Source organism: Macrotis lagotis, chromosome 7 (assembly GCF_037893015.1).
Source record: "Macrotis lagotis isolate mMagLag1 chromosome 7, bilby.v1.9.chrom.fasta, whole genome shotgun sequence".
In the NCBI taxonomy this organism is placed as follows: domain Eukaryota; kingdom Metazoa; phylum Chordata; class Mammalia; order Peramelemorphia; family Peramelidae; genus Macrotis; species Macrotis lagotis.
Window position 1 is genome coordinate 132,084,266 of NC_133664.1, and position 15,822 is coordinate 132,100,087.

General features: G+C 36.9%; 1 protein-coding gene across 2 annotated transcripts in view; it reads left to right on the top strand.

Moving 5' to 3' along the window:
* The first annotated feature begins 948 nt into the window (after positions 1 to 948).
* TSPAN12 (tetraspanin 12) overlaps positions 949 to 15,822 on the top strand; it is a 101,044-nt gene continuing 86,170 nt past the window's right edge. The window contains exons 1-3 of one of the 2 annotated variants that reach the window (XM_074193825.1): positions 986 to 1,048; positions 1,760 to 1,817; positions 2,167 to 2,302. In XM_074193825.1, coding sequence (XP_074049926.1) covers positions 2,237 to 2,302 — 66 coding nt within the window. In that variant the 5' untranslated portion in view covers positions 986 to 1,048; positions 1,760 to 1,817; positions 2,167 to 2,236. Of the gene's footprint in view, positions 1,049 to 1,759; positions 1,818 to 2,166; positions 2,303 to 15,822 lie in introns of both variants that reach the window. The other variant, XM_074193824.1, reaches the window with a different exon arrangement.

Below are 15,822 nucleotides of genomic sequence, written 5' to 3' on the forward strand. Positions count from 1 at the left end.
AGAGACAAATATAATTTAGTGTGAGGTTTTATTTTTGAAGAAGGCAGGACTTTGATGCTTCTTATCTGAAGGAATAAAAAAAGGCTTTTCCCTATTTGGTTATTAAACACTTCAATAATCAATCAGTCATTCAGCAAGCATTTACTTAAGCAACTACTATGTGTTAGGAGCTGTCTGAGGCAAACAAAGACAAAACAATACCAGTTCTTATTGGTGTTGTTTTTAATGCTTATTTATTACAGGTATCACTTTATACAAGTCATTTGACAGATCTAAACCTCAGTATACTCATCCATAAAAGGAAAGAGTTAAATTAGACCGCCTTGTTTCAGGCATAAGCTCTAAACTTTTTCTTTTTGGAAATGTATGAAAAAAATTAAGAGTGAAAGAGAGATCACATCTATAATAATTCTTTTGTTAGGTTTTTGCAAGGCAATGGGGTTAAGTGGCTCGCACAAGGCCACACAGCTAGGTCATGATTAAGTGTCTGAGGCCGGATTGGAACTCAGGTCGTCCCCACTCCGGGGCCACCCAGCCTCCCCAACATCTATAATAATTCTGAACTCAACAAATGTGTCTTTTCAGAGAGTTGACTTGATTCCCATCTCCCCGCACCAATGTCTACAAGTAGGATCACTTTGTCACAAAGTGAGGGCGCGGTGACAGCTTTCCAGAGGGGACCCGAGCCTCTGAGCTCCCCTTTTCTCCGGGGCCGACCCCGCCGGGAGGAGGTGTGTCCTGGGGATGCTGGCTCCCAGGAAGGCGGCCGCGCCAAGAGCGCCCGCTAGGACCCAGCCCGGAGCGGCGGCCGGCCGGAGCATGCGCCGCAGCCTGCAGGCAGCTGGCCCCGGCTGCCGCGGCCGCCGCGTCCTCTGTCTGCCCGGGGCTGGGAGAGCGGGCGAGGGCCGGGAGGGCCGGCGGCGGGGGTGGGCAGGGGGCGAGGAGGAAGCGTCCGGCCTCCAGCCAGGCTGCGCTGCCCCGATGAGTGCTCGCCGTGTGTCCCCGACGGTCCCTGGGCGGGAGTGGGGGTCGGAGCCCAGCGCCCGCGGTGAGTGACCCGGTCTTTCTGCCCCCTCCTCTGTCCCCCGGCTACCGGCTAGCCGGCCCCCGGCCTCTGGGGAGGTGCTGGAAGCCTTCGGAGCCGCCAGCTGGACTGCTTAGAGAGGGGATCTCCTTCCCTCCTGGGCTGGGCTAGCCCGGCCCCGGGCTCCACTCTGCCTCTTCGCGGGACCTGGGGTCCGCAGTAGCGGTGGACCTTGGGTGGGTGGTCGGGAGCACGGGGCTGGCAGCTGTAATGTGGGGAGAGTAACCGGGGGGGTGGCGTGGAAAAGAGGGGACAGACAGAAAGACAGGCAGGCAGGCAGAGACTGAGAGGAAGGAGATGGAGGGAGAGGAGAGAGACAGACAGACAGAGAGGGAGGAGATGGAGGGAGAGAGGAGTGAGAGTGTGTGAAACTTGGTGCCTGCACAGCTGCCTTGGACTTAATTCCTCCGTGCCTCCCCTCCCCATTTATAATCCATCATTCCATGGCAGAAAACATCATTTCTCACATTCTCTCAAAGAAACCCAAGTCGCGGAGCGGAATTACAGCTAACTCTTGCCTCCCCTCCCCCTTTCCAGACACTTTTACACATGACGTTTTGTGAGAGGTGGGTGAGTGAGAGCAGTGATTTAAAGAAATGTAACTTCCCTAATGAGAAGGGGCATTCACTGCCTTCCACGCTTCAGCTGCTTACTCTAATTCCCTTCACACTTTAGGGTCTTATGCTCTCCAGCCTTTTGGGCTGTTCCAAGAAGTGGCAGTCCCGAAGGAGAGGTGAGTTAGTAGAGTTTTTTAAAGCACCTCATTAAAACTTGCTGGGGGCGAAAAGAGCAACCCAAAATAAACAGTCCCAAGATAAGTCAGCTCTGCACCCATTTGCTAACAGAGCAAATATTTTCCCTTTCTAGCAGGTGTCATCTGGGGCCAGTTTGTATTTTTTGTGTAGTTTAAGTTATACTTCAAACCCTAGTGATTTTTGTTGAGGAGAGGAAATGCCACTGTCCCATTGGGTCAGACGAGACATCCTACTCTGAGGCCACTGAGAGGATGTCTGTGGGTGGAATTAAGAAAAGACAATGGTCTCAGTCCTTTTTCCTGTCTTCCTGTCTTGTACCCATTACAGATAACTGTAACCTTGATTGGTGGCAGAGAATGTGGTAAAAGGATGGGGTTTCTCCAGTGGAGAGCTCACAATGGCTAGAGAAGATTCCGTCAAGTGCCTTCGCTGTCTTCTCTATGCCCTCAATCTGCTGTTTTGGGTAAGTAGTTCTCTTAAACAGGTGGCACTGTCTGGACTCAAGTTACAACCAGCCACCAGATAAGGCACCAAAGGGCACCGCTAAGCATTAATTAATGACATAGGATTAATTCCCTCTATTTTCCAGACTTGTAAAGGTTGCCCTTCTTACCAAGTTTGAGCCACCTCAAGTTCCATTCAATAATTAAAACAAAATCACTATACACCCTTGCAGTAAAATTAGATTTGAAGTTAATCTAGGGTTATAAATAAGTACATGCGCCTGTAGCTACAGATAAGAAAATTATGACAGACTGCTGAAGGAACTCTTTCTATTCATGAGCTAGAGATAACTGTGCAAACCATAAATTGTTTTAGTCAACCTTAAGCATGTAGTTTCCAACTGCAAAAAAAAAGTTTTACTTTTCATTGTAAATTTTTTTACATATATACTTTCTACATACAGTATCTTATAAAAAGTTTACCTGGGTATGTTATTTAGGAATACTTTTCTGCAATGTACAACATGGAAACAATGTAAAGACTGACAAATTGCTTTTTGTGCTGGGTGGGGGAGGGAAGTAAGATTAGGGAAAAAATTGTAAAACTCAAAATAAAATCTTTAATAGGAAGACTTTTGTGGAAGCTGGAAATCAACTGAAATAATAATTCTTGTGTAAACCATTCCAGGTTAGAGAAAATTTAAGGAATTTTCTGCATTTGTATATAAATGTCATACACTATTTAACAAAATAAACAATAGAAAATTTAATGACCTGAAAATAAACTTAATTTCCTTTATATTAGGTTTTTGAGCCTGTGCTTTACAATGAGTTTTTCATAAAGTATATTTCATCATTCTAATGCTATTTTTAAAAAAATCAGTGACAAAATCTTAAAACTGTCAGTGAAACCTGTTCAAATAGAGACCAGTGACTACTGTGTAGAAAAGTAGTAAGTGTTGGATGTCTTTTGGTATGTTTTCTTGATAATTTATGGTCTTTTGTAAGAAAATGGAACCTAGAAATAGTAGCAATAATATAATCTGCATTCCATAACACTTTATAGTTTTTCAGAGTGTTTTCACATGTTTTCTCTTCTGAACTATAAAGTTTGATAAATAAGTTTAGATGGTGTCTCCTAGATAAATTTAGATATAGTCCAGAAAATGAAGGCATTATAAAAGGACTAAGTTGAATATTTATCAAGAAAGCCTGGGTGGTGGGGAGGCTGCTAGGTGGCTCAGTGGATAGAGCACTGGCCCTGGAGTCAGGAGTCCTTGAGTTCAAATCCAGCCTCATACACTTAATAATTACCTAACTATGTGGCCTTGGACAAGCCAATTAATCCCATTTGCCTTGTAAAAAAACCTTAAAAAAAAAGAAAGCCTTAGGAAATTTCTTTCACAAAAATTGAAGTAGTAAGTAAATTCATTTTTAAACTATCTACTAAATATTTCTTATTTATTTTTTAAAATTTATACTTGCAAATAATTTCCTTCCCACTCTTGACTACTCAGTTAATACATGAAGCCATGTATGTGGCACATTATTTTAAAATTTTATTGCTATTGTTGATTATGATGGTTATTAACTATGAAAAGAAAGATATATGAACTTTTCAAAAAGTAGTAATAAGTATTTTATACTTTCTTTTCTTTCTTTGCTCTTATTCCATACTGAAAAGAATTCCCAAAATAGCATGTGATTACTGCAGATACTTAAATATGACAAGCAGTATTCTAATTAATTCTAAATATTTCTCTCAATTTAAATCCCTTCATAACAATTCTTCATAGCTACAGGGCCAATTTATTATATTTTACATTTGTTCATTTCTCATTTCACAATAGGGATAGAGCACTGGTCTTAGAATCAGGAAAACTCATCTTCCTGAGTTCAAATTTGGCTTCAGACATTCACTAGCTGTGTGACCCTGAGCAAGTCACTGAACCTTTGTATGCTTCAATTTCTTCAGCTATAAATTGGGGATAATACTTACCTCCCAGGGTTGTTGTGAGATTCAAATGAGATGATATTTGTAAAGTATTTAGCACAGTATCAGACTCATGGTAAGGGCTATAAACATTAATTATTATTAGCTATTATTATGTGTTAGTGTTCATTAAATCTAATTGATAGTTTAGTTACTTTTATGGTTTCTCGTCTTGTTTCTACTTTATAGGAATTTTGATAGGTTGTCTATGTAATTCTTACCATTCATGCAATCGTAGACTATTTATCCAATACAGTAGTTGGAAAATGAACTATTAAAAATTGACAGAGGGAAGCCAGGAAGGTTTCGCTCCCTATGTGGGAATACCCAGGACTAGAATGGAAGGGCGTGTGTGTGTGTGTGTGTGTGTGTGTGTGTGTGTGTGTGTGTGTGCGTGCGTGTGTGTGTGTGTGTGTGTGTGATCTCTGTATTTCAGAAGAGTTTGTAAGAGCTTCTGGTCATTTTCTGGGGTTGGAGCCATGGGCTTGACTACCCACTTCAACACTCTCGTTTATGTCTCTTACGCATGGGAAGTGTCATAGCTGGCCAGTGTCCTCTTTTGACAGCTACACTTAACTGATTTTGACTTGAACCAGGCATCCCATGCTGAGTGTGGGGCAGAGGCAGGAGGTTTCTCCTTTTTCTGGCTCTTCAGGGTGTATTCTCTAAACCATGGCCTTGTGGTTCACTCTGGGAGGCACACCCCTTCCTCTTGGCTCGAGCACCTTTACAGTAGCCCCACCCCAATCCCATCAGTCACTGTAATATCAGCCACTTCACTCCCCCCAAGAATTAGGAGTAGAGAAAAATATATCTTACTCTGCAGAAGTTTGAATTTTTAATGTCTAGAATTTAACTTTTTGAGTTTTTTTGGGGGGGGAAGTGTGGAGAGGCAGTGGAAACACCTTAGCATTCAGAGAGAAAACCCTATTTTTCCTATTGTTCTATGTTCTTTATGTATGAGAAATAGACCCAAGAGGAAACAGTCTGTAACATTTGAGTTAAAGATGTACTATTCTTTCTCTATTTTTTTTTAGTTAATTATCTTACTTTACTTGATTTTTCATGTGTTCGGTATGCTTTCCCAAGCCATAGGGTAATATGAGCTCAAGACTGCTGACGTGGGATTGGCAAAGGATGTGAGTGGTGGGGGTGGAGGGGCCGGTAATTGGCCAAAGTCCTGAACCGCATCTGGGTCTGTGATTAGCACTGTGTGGTTGTTCTGAGAGGTCTCCTAGAACCTGGTGAAAGGAAGTTGAATTCTACCATAGATATCTCTTAGTGTTCTTATTTTCAGTTTGCTCCCAATGGAGAGTAAAAACAAGTGCACAAAGCAGGGAAAACAAGACCTTAGAAGCACCTTCACTCTGATCAAAAGATGATGGGCAGTTAATGGGTATGTGAAAAACCTTCCTATTGCTGTCATTATCAGTTAACTTTTGTGGAACACTTCCAATGTCCGTGGTGGTATTCTTTGAATTTCTTAACTATCTTCCAATTTTAGACTTAAAACTGGTGGCTTTGTGTTGTGAGTATTTATCTGCTCAATAGCCCTAGAATTATCTACTCATTTTACAGATTATCAAATAGCTTTCAGATGGTAATTTTCTGCTACTATCAACATGGGCAGAATTAGAAGCAAAGTTCTCCTTTTTCTTTCCTTTTGAAAATGCCTGAAAATTGATAGCACTTAACATTTCTTGTGTAATTGTTTCTGGTCAAAAAAGCATAATAGTTTCTTTGCAGTTTTGTTAAAATCTGCATTCTGCACACAATTTGGCTAGAACCATCATAGCGTATTTGTTGGAACATACAATAGCAGGATAGAATTAAGGCCATATTCATTACACAATGAAATTAGGAAAGAAGTGTGGAACAGTAAAAACAGCAAACTTTCTCTCCCTGTACATTCAGTTTTCTGTTTCTATCCATTCACCCTTACTTTAATCTTTCAACTGGTACAGACAATGAAGAGTTAGATACCAATATTATTTTTTAACTAAAATTTATTTTTTATTTAAAAGAAATCTATTTACTTTCTTTCCAACAAGCCTTTTAAAAAGAAAAAAAAAATTCTTGTAACAAATATTGGTAGTCAAAGGAAAAAGATTTCCTCATTGATTATACTATATATATTATATATATATATGTATATATATATATCTTATTCTGCATCCTGAATCTTTCACCTCTGTCGGGAGATGATAACAGACTTTAGCTTTGGCCTTCTATAATCACTGATTAGGGTTCTTCTGGCTTTCAAAATTCTCATCTGTTGCTTAGTTATTGCTATTGCATAAATCGTTCTGGCTTAAGTCTTCAAAATTTATTCATTTTTATAATATTGTTGTTATAGTTTAAATTTTACTGCTTCTGTTCACTTCACTTTGCATCAGTTCATACATGTCTTTCTATGTGCCCTTGAAATAATTTATCTACATTTTATATAGCACAGTAGAATTTTATTATATTCACATATTGCAATTTGTTTAATCCTTTCCCAATTGATAGATATTTCCTTAGTTCTTATGTTTTTGCCACCACAAAAAGAGCTACTATAAGTATTTTTATATACTCTTTCTTCTTTCTTTGTTCTCTTTGAATTTTAAGTGATATAACTGAGTGAAAGGTTGTTTATTACACTTTTCAGGAGCATTTTGTGTATAATTACAAATTGCTTTCATATTCACAAATCCACCGATAGTATATCAATGTTCCTATGTTCCCATAGCCTTTCCAATATTTGTCATTTTCTATTTTTATCATCTTTGCCAATCTGGTGATATTAGGTGGGACCTCATAATTTTTTCCATTTTCATTTCTAAAATGCTTATTGATTTGGTCAACTGAAGATATCAATAATTTTAGATAAATCAGAATTCACCTTCATATTTGATTCATATGTTTCTTTAACTTTTTAAATAGAGTGTAGAGATCTTATTTCTGCATCTAAGGAATCGAGCTGTAAGCTAATGTAGAGCCCTCTGATACCATTACTAACTACTTGCTCATTAAAATTCATTGCACATTCCCTAGAGTAATGATATCACTCAATTACTTCAAGAAATGTTTTATTCCCTAATTTTCCATGCCTAAGCTGGCTACTTCTTTAATAAAATGTAGTACAGCTCACAATGGGGTAGCTTATGTGAACCACTGTCAACTTCATAAAAGGAGTTTTTGGAGGCATTCAGAGGATTATTTAAATCTATTAAATTGCTGCTGAGACTTCTTGCCTATCTCTGCCCAACCTGCTAATTCCCTTTCCTCTATATTCCCTTCCCTGCCCCCCCCCCCCTTATACCAGCAGGGTAGTTTGGTACAGTGGAAAGAGTTCTAAACTTGATGGGGATAGATAAGTTTGGAATTGGAATACCTGCTCTATCCTTTACTTGGCTTTGTAATCTTGGGCAAATCTTTTTAACCTCAGTTTCCTCATTTATGGAATTAGGTTAATATATGTATTACCTGCCCAGAAAATTATTATAAAGAGGAAATGAGAACCAAGAATCATGTGAAAATGTTATGTAGTCTAAAGCACTATTTAACTATAAGCCACCTCATAATTAGTAGGCATGTATAGGGTGAAAAGGGTGCTAACTCTGGAATTAAAAGACATGAGCAAGTCTTTTAACTTCCTTGGAACTCAGGATCCTGAAATGGAAAATGAGGGAGTTCAATTAGATGACTTTTGAATTTCCTTTCACCTCTAAATCTGTGATCCCATTTGTGTTAATGATTTTTTAAAAAGTCACAAATAATTCTCAAATCTGATTTTAGCCATCTTAGTAAAAATTTACATTTTCATGCCATATTTTATACTTTACATTAAGGAAATTAGATAAAATATTATGTACCAGGAACTATGATAATTACCTGAAGGAACTTCCATTATAGTAGAAGACAATCTGTGAAGAGGAACTAGAACTCTGGAGGGAAAGAAGGGAAAAGAAGGAAGTCACATGGATAAATGATTATTAGAAAGTGGAGAAATTCAAAGAGTGAGTCAAACTGGGAGGGAAGTGTACATGGCTGAGACTCCTCATGAAATGTTGTTCCTCATAACACCTTATGTTTTTCTTAGTGCAAATAGTTTTATCCCCATTTTGTAGATAGAGAAAGTAAAGCTCAAAGAAGTTGAAGTTTACCCAAGATCACACAGTAAGGGTAAGAGTCTGCATAGGACATTTTTCAGTATATTATGCTGTCTCTATTCAGAGTTAGTCTTCCGCTTCATCAGTCCTTTATAGAAAACCAAAGATTCCCATATTCTCAGAATTAGAGGGAATTTCAGTGGCTATTTCTTCCTATACCTGAAACAAAAAAATTCTCTTATTGTATACAAGCCAAAAAATCATCCAAACGTTGGTTGAATGACAACCCATTCTATATTTTTTCCCTTAGGTTTTTGCAAGGCAATGGGGTTAAGTGGCTTGCCCAAGGCCACACAGCTAGGTAATTATTAAGTGTCTAAGGCCGAATTTGAACTCAGGTACTCCTGACTCCAGGGCCGGTGCTCTATCCACTGCTCCACCTAGCTGCCCCAACCCATTCTATTTTATGATAACTAGTGGTTAGAAAAATTTCCCTTACATCATGTCTAAATGAACCCATTTTTCAATTTCTAGCCATTATTGCTAGTTATTCTGTGTAGATTCTTGTCTAATATCTTTTCCTTGTACAAGAGCCTCACATATTTGAATGCAGCTATCATGTCTCCCCTAAATCCTAAATGATAGCATGTATTAACACTGTTGTCTTGCTTGTATAACATATATAACCCTGCTACCTTTAATTGTTTATCTCCTTTACTTGTAATCTTTAAATTGCTTGGAAATCGATAATACTGTCTTCTTCAGTCTCTAAATAAGTTAATTTTATTAGCAATTTCAAGAAGTATGCCTGGGGTTTTAATTCCAAATTAGTAAACACCTTAATTCAAGGATTTTTTTCCATGTTATTAGTCTCAAAACTAAGTCAAAAGACTTATTGCTTAAAATTCATCTAGGATCATTCATTAATTTACTCAACAAATGCATTTTTCTATATTGTATAGAGTAAACTATTGAAAGATACTGCTAATCCATATTCCTTGTATCATTTACAAATAATGTTCTGAGATGGGGTGCAAAAATTGTTTTTACAGTATTTGGAAAGCATAAGGAACTATAATCCTTGGTAAATAGGATTATCACAATGTTTTAGTAGTTCAGTAGGGGCAGATAGGTGGCGCAAGTGGATAGAATACTGGCCCTGGGATCAGGAAGACCTGAGTCCAAATTCAGCCTTAGACACTTAATTACCTAGCTGTGTGACCCTGGGCAAGTCACTTGGCCCCATTGCCTTGCAAAAACAAAACAAAACAAAAGTTTAGTAAACTCGGATCAGAGTTGAATGATAATTTTCAGTCACAAAATTGGAAGGCATACTAGAAGTTGGTTTATTGTAAAAGGTTCAGAAATTACCAAATAAGCAGGACTTTTGGATTTAATAATAATCAGTAATGCCTTTCATGGTTTGTTATTGAAATAGTTTTCCCTCCTTTTTTTAGGCAGATATTATTATTATTATTATTATTATTATTATTATTATTATTATTATTACTCTAGATCAAGAAAATATAATGGGAATAAAATGGTTCTTTTTCAGGGCCTTTAATTAACTGCCTAGGAGAGATGAGTTTACTCCCTCTAAGAATTTTTTATTTGCTATAGGGTTAAAATTGTTATTTTCAGGCAGCTAGGTGGCGCAGTGGATAGAGCACCGGCCCTAGAGTCAGGAGGACCTGAGTTCAAATCCAACCTCAGACACTTAATAATTGCCTAGCTGGGTGGCCTTTGGGCAAGCCACTTAACCCCATTTGCCTTGCAAAAAAAATTGTTATTTTCAAGGCTTATTTAACATCATTGGTATATGTAGCTGCAGTACTTCTATAGAGTCCCTGTGACCCAATTAAACTAATTACTCACATTTGTTTAGTACTTTATAGTTACAGAGTACTTTATGCATATTTTTTTCACTTGGTACTTACTACAGTTTTATGAGGTCAATAAGCATTTATTAAATACCTACCATATGTCAGACACTGTGACTTATTAAAAAAAAGCAAAAAACGATTCCCTGCCCTTGAGAAGTTCACATTCTGGGGGGGGGGGGGGGGTGCGGGACATCATGGAAACAATTATTTGCAAATCAATTTTATATATAGGATAAGTTGGAAATAAACTGAGGTAAAGCACAAAAATTAAGAATTGCAGAAACTTCCTATAGGAGATAGATAAATACAAATATAATTATTCCCATTTTGCATATTAGAATACTGAGGCTAAAAGAGTTTAAGAGACTAATTCAAAATCATAGACCTTGTAAATGACAGAGCTAGGACTTGAGTCTTTTGACTCAGGACAGTATTTATTCTACTATGTAAAATAGTCTCCCAGATAGTACAATTGGAAGGAACCATGGAGGTCATCAGATCCTCCTATATATACTCAGTAATTTTACAGCATTTCTAATAGTTATCCAGTCTCTGTTTAAACAATTCTAGTGATGAAGAGGTCTCTACTTTTTCAGGGAAGCATATTACAGTTTTGGACAGTTGTAGTTAAAACTTTTTTCCTTATGTTGAGGTAAAAATCTTCTTCTCTGAAACTATTGATTTCATTATACATTTTAAGTGATACTATGTTCAAAGCATCTGGGAATACAAAAACAAAAAGTTTAATTCTTTGTTCTGTAGAAACTTATAGTCCAAATGGAAGCTGAGGAGAGAGGAAGAGACACATGCAAATTGACCTTATTTCTTTTGACCAACACATGATAAATCTAATTCCTCTTCCATTGAACAACACTCCACATATTGGAGAAGAGCCATCAGATTTGCCCTAGAAGTCATATAATAGAAGCACCTTTATGCTTATAACTAGCAGTAAGGCAGAACTATTGCTATTATCTCTTGATTCTTCCCTTTATATATCTAGATACATTTAGTCTAACATGAATTTTTAACATGTCTGTTGATTATAGAGTACTGGACTAGGTTCACCTATATAAAGTATAGGTGAAAAAGTGCTCCTGTCCTCATGGAGCTTCCCATTTAGTAGGAGGATGCTGCAACAATATAAAATACTATACATGGTTACTATGTCAGAGCTGTAAAGCAAAGTGTTATCCAAATTGGGAGAGAATTTCGTGTGCTTGTGTGTGTGTGTGTGTGTGTGTGTGTGTAAAAAAAGTGTATGGGAGGGGAAGGTATCACAGAAGTGTCATTTTATTTTGACTTTAAAGAATGAGTAGGAATTAAGTGAAAGAGAAGAAATTCAAAGGCATAGATCTGAGAAGGCATAGACCAGAGAGTGTGGACCACATTTAGGGTTATAGAATACAGGTTTGAATCCCAGCTATACCATTTACTTGCTTACAAATCATTTAACTTCTCTCTATGTTTCAGTTTTTGTATTTGTTAATTGAGGAGGTTGGGACCTTTAAGTTCCCCTCTGGTTTTAAATATATGACACTGTGATCAGAAAACATTGTACTCTAATTTGGCTATTTGTATAGAATAAAGGGGGAAAGCTAGATAGTGAAGTGAATAGAATATAGGTCTGGAGTCAGGAAGATCTGAATTTAAGCCTGGTGACCCTGGGCAAGTCACTTAACCTTATTTGCCTCAGTTTTTTCATCTGAAAATAAGCTGGAGAAGGAAATTACAAGCCACTCCAGTATTTTTTCAAGAAAAATTCAAATGGGGTCATTAAGCATCAGGACTGAGATGATTGATCAATAATAATAATAATAATAATAATAATAATAACAACAATAGTAATTAGAATAAATGGGGTTTGTGTGAGAGAAAAGTTGAGAGGTAGGATGGTATCATTTTGTGGAAGAACCTGAATCTCAGCCATAGGAGTTTGAACTTAACAAATTCTGAAAATTATTACTCTTTTTGAACCTAATAAGATGGTTAGGCATATATTTAAGTAATAAGGAAGACTAATTTTCTAATAGTACAGGCAACTAATTAGCACCACAGACCTGACAGAGCTGGGAGTGGAGTCAGGAAAACCTGAGTTCAGTTTTGGTTTCAGACCTACTACATATGTGACTTTGGGCAAGTCTCTTAAACCCTGTCTGCCTCATTTTCTCATCTGTAAAATGGAGCAAATAATAGAATGTCTTTCAGGGCTGTTATGATAATCAAATGAGATATTTGTAAAGTGGTTTGCAGACTTTTAAAGTGCTTTAAAATGCGATGCTATTGCTTCTATTGGTGAATAATTGGAAGTGAGAAGAGAGTAGAAGTTAAATTTTACTTTAATAGTTTAGGTGGTATTAATGAAGTCTTATAATTGAGTTTTGGCAGTAGAATAGGGGAGGGTTTTTTGTGATGGAAATGCTAAAACTTAGCAATTGATATGAAGCAGTGGAGAAAAAAGAGTAAGACAATTTCAAGGTATGAAACATAATCAATTGAGTGAACAAGATTATCAAAAGCAGTAACATTTATTTGTAAAGAGAACCTTGGTTTGGGACCTGTTGAGTTGAGATGGTTGTGAGATTCAGAGTGGAGAAGAAAGAGGGCTATAGATAATAGATTTGGAAGTCAACTGTGTAAGGCTAAATCATGGGAATAAATGATACCAACAATAAGAAGGAAGAAGAAAGTGAGAGAAACAGAGACTGACAGAGACATTGGGGGAACATCAATCAATCAATCAATCAATATCAATCTTAGAGAATTAGAAGGAAGACAAGGAAACAGCAAAGAATTTAGAGAAATGGTATGACAGATCAAAAGACAACTGAGAGAGGTGCCCTTGAAACTGAGGAAAGAAAGAGTTACAAGAAGGAATAGACATCAGATACCATGAGAGAGTTCAAGGAGGACTTGAATTTGGTGTTTAATGAGATGAAATAAGAAATTCACATGTAGATTTTTAAAACAGCAGTAGCATTGACATGAGATCTCCTTCTTTCAGGAAAGATTGCAATTCATATGTGATCATATTTTTATTCCTAGACTGCAAGAGATTAAGTGATTTACCCATATCCCCATAGCTAATTAAGTGTCCTAGGGATTTAAATATGGTATTCTAGATGCCAAGTTCAGTAGTCTATTTATTACAGAGAGGTTCAAAACAACCTCTATTTTTTTTAAAGGCTAAGCAAAAATCACCTTGCACAAGGGGGGAAATTAATAGCTCTGCTTAGACTCCAGGTGAAGATGTAGGACAGATTTAGATATCAAATCTTTTTTACTATATTAATAATTGACATCTAGGATTTTTCCAAGACTTTATTTTTCATTGCTTTAAGTGGTGGTTAAACAAAACAATCAGAGCTTGGACTCAGAGGAGATAGAAATTTAATGAATTTGAATTCAATCCAAATCATTTAGCTTTCTTTTACCTAATACTACAGGGAAGCAGCTGTAGTCCTTTACCTAATAATAATTAACATTTAAGAAGCAAGGTGATATAGTGTTAAGTATTAGCCTAAAAACTAGGAAAGCCTCAGTTCAAATCATGCTTCAGTGACTTTTTTTACACTGGGAAAATCAATCTTTCAATGATAAAGGAATTTGTCTTCAGTTGTGACCTTCATTGCTGGAGGGAATTTCCATATCCAGGAATTACCTATAACAAATAGGTATTAATTACACATCTAGACTCTAGCCATATCTCTAACTGACATTTATATAGTGATTTAAAGTTTAGACAGCACTTTCCTCACAAAAAACCTTGGAAATGGTTTAGATAATATTATCCCTCATATAAAGGGAAAGAGGCTAATATTCAGAGATAAATGAATTTCTTACTGAAACTGATAGTAAAGGATTCAAGCCCAGGGCTTCAGTCTTTGAGCTTTTTCCTCTTTCTACCTCACTACACTGCCTTTCAACATGTGAGAAATGAATGGTTGGAACTAATTTTTTGAAGGGTATTATGTTTATTCAAGATTTGCATTAGAAGTATTTGTAGTTCAAAATCTAACCATGGCATGACTGGATAGTTTAGGACCTAGAATTAATTGGCAAAAATACACACACACACACACACACACACACACACACACAAATTTAGTTAGTGAAGAAGCAGCTATTGAACAATGATCATATTTCACCTGCTAAGATTGATTACTTAGTAGAATGAAGTAGGGGAATTTTGGACCTGGAATCAGGACAATTTGGTTCACGCTTGTTAGCTGTGTGACCTTATGTACTTAACTTTTATTTGCCTCAGTGAGGACACACTAGCAAAGGCAGTGGCAAACCATCCCAGTATCTGCCAAGAAAACTCCATAGACATCCATAGGGTCACAGAAAATTGTACAAAACAGAAAGACTGAATAACAAAAGATAAGACATCTCTTTGACTGCTGATGTCTATAGAAGATTAACTATTTTTCATGTAAGCTGAAAGTAATGGGAAACTGAACAAAGGAATAATAATAACAAGAAGGAAAGGTAGAGAAAAATGGGAAGAGAACTGAAGTTTAGTGTAATGGTTGCTATAGTATTATTTAGAAGCAGTAGAAGTGAGGATGGCAAAGAATAGATAATTGCGTAATCAAAAGAGAGTCAGATGAGAGAAATGCTACACTCAGCAATATGGAGAGAGTGAAAAGATCATTTTGACCTCAGTCTTTGGGATCATTCCATAGATAAGTTAACCAAGAGACAGTAAATCATACCCGGACACGTTAGTGTGGTAGTGTTCATAGAAGAGGATGGTGAGTAGTTGGTAGTTTTTTTTTAATGACTATTGCTATTTCATTGACTTAATTTATAGACCAGAGCTTAATTATGGAATGTTAACCAAAGAAATTTCTTGATAGGGCTGATTCTTCACATAGTTATAAGATAGCACTTTTAATCTTCTTATTAGTCAACAGACACTTGTTAAAATCCTGTTTTTTCTGTTGTAGATCCTGGAGAGGCAAATATAAAAATGAAACATGATTTGCTTCTATCAAGGGAAACAGGAGTCAGATATATAGGTTCATCCAGTGATGTGTGGATTATCGGGCACAAACAATAATTTTAATATAATTTCATTATTTCAGAAGCCTCAGTCATTTATTTACTTTTGTTGATGCTGACTTCAACCAGATGAAATGGATTGAACTGATTTTCTCACCTCTAGTTAGTTTCCTGTCAGTTGAGTTATGGAATCAATGATCTACACATTTAATTCCTCTTTTATTGTTTTTAATTCTGTAATTTTTAAGAATGAATATTACTTCAAGGAAATGTGCAAAAGTTGCAAATCTCAAAGAGTACGCTTCAGTGACTGCTAGAAATGTTGCAGTGGTTATTGTGGGGAAGTGTAGAATTTCAAGGATCATTCAAGCCCATGAACAAACAGAAACAGTCACACTGAAGCCCAAAAGGAAACTATGGCAGAAAACAAAAAACCAACCAAAACCAAAATAACAAAAAACCAGTACCAAGAACTGATAATCAATTGTAAAATAATCTAATTAGTCATTAGAACATAAGCAGAGATCTTCAAAGGGAGATGGCAAGTGAATGTAACTCCTTAA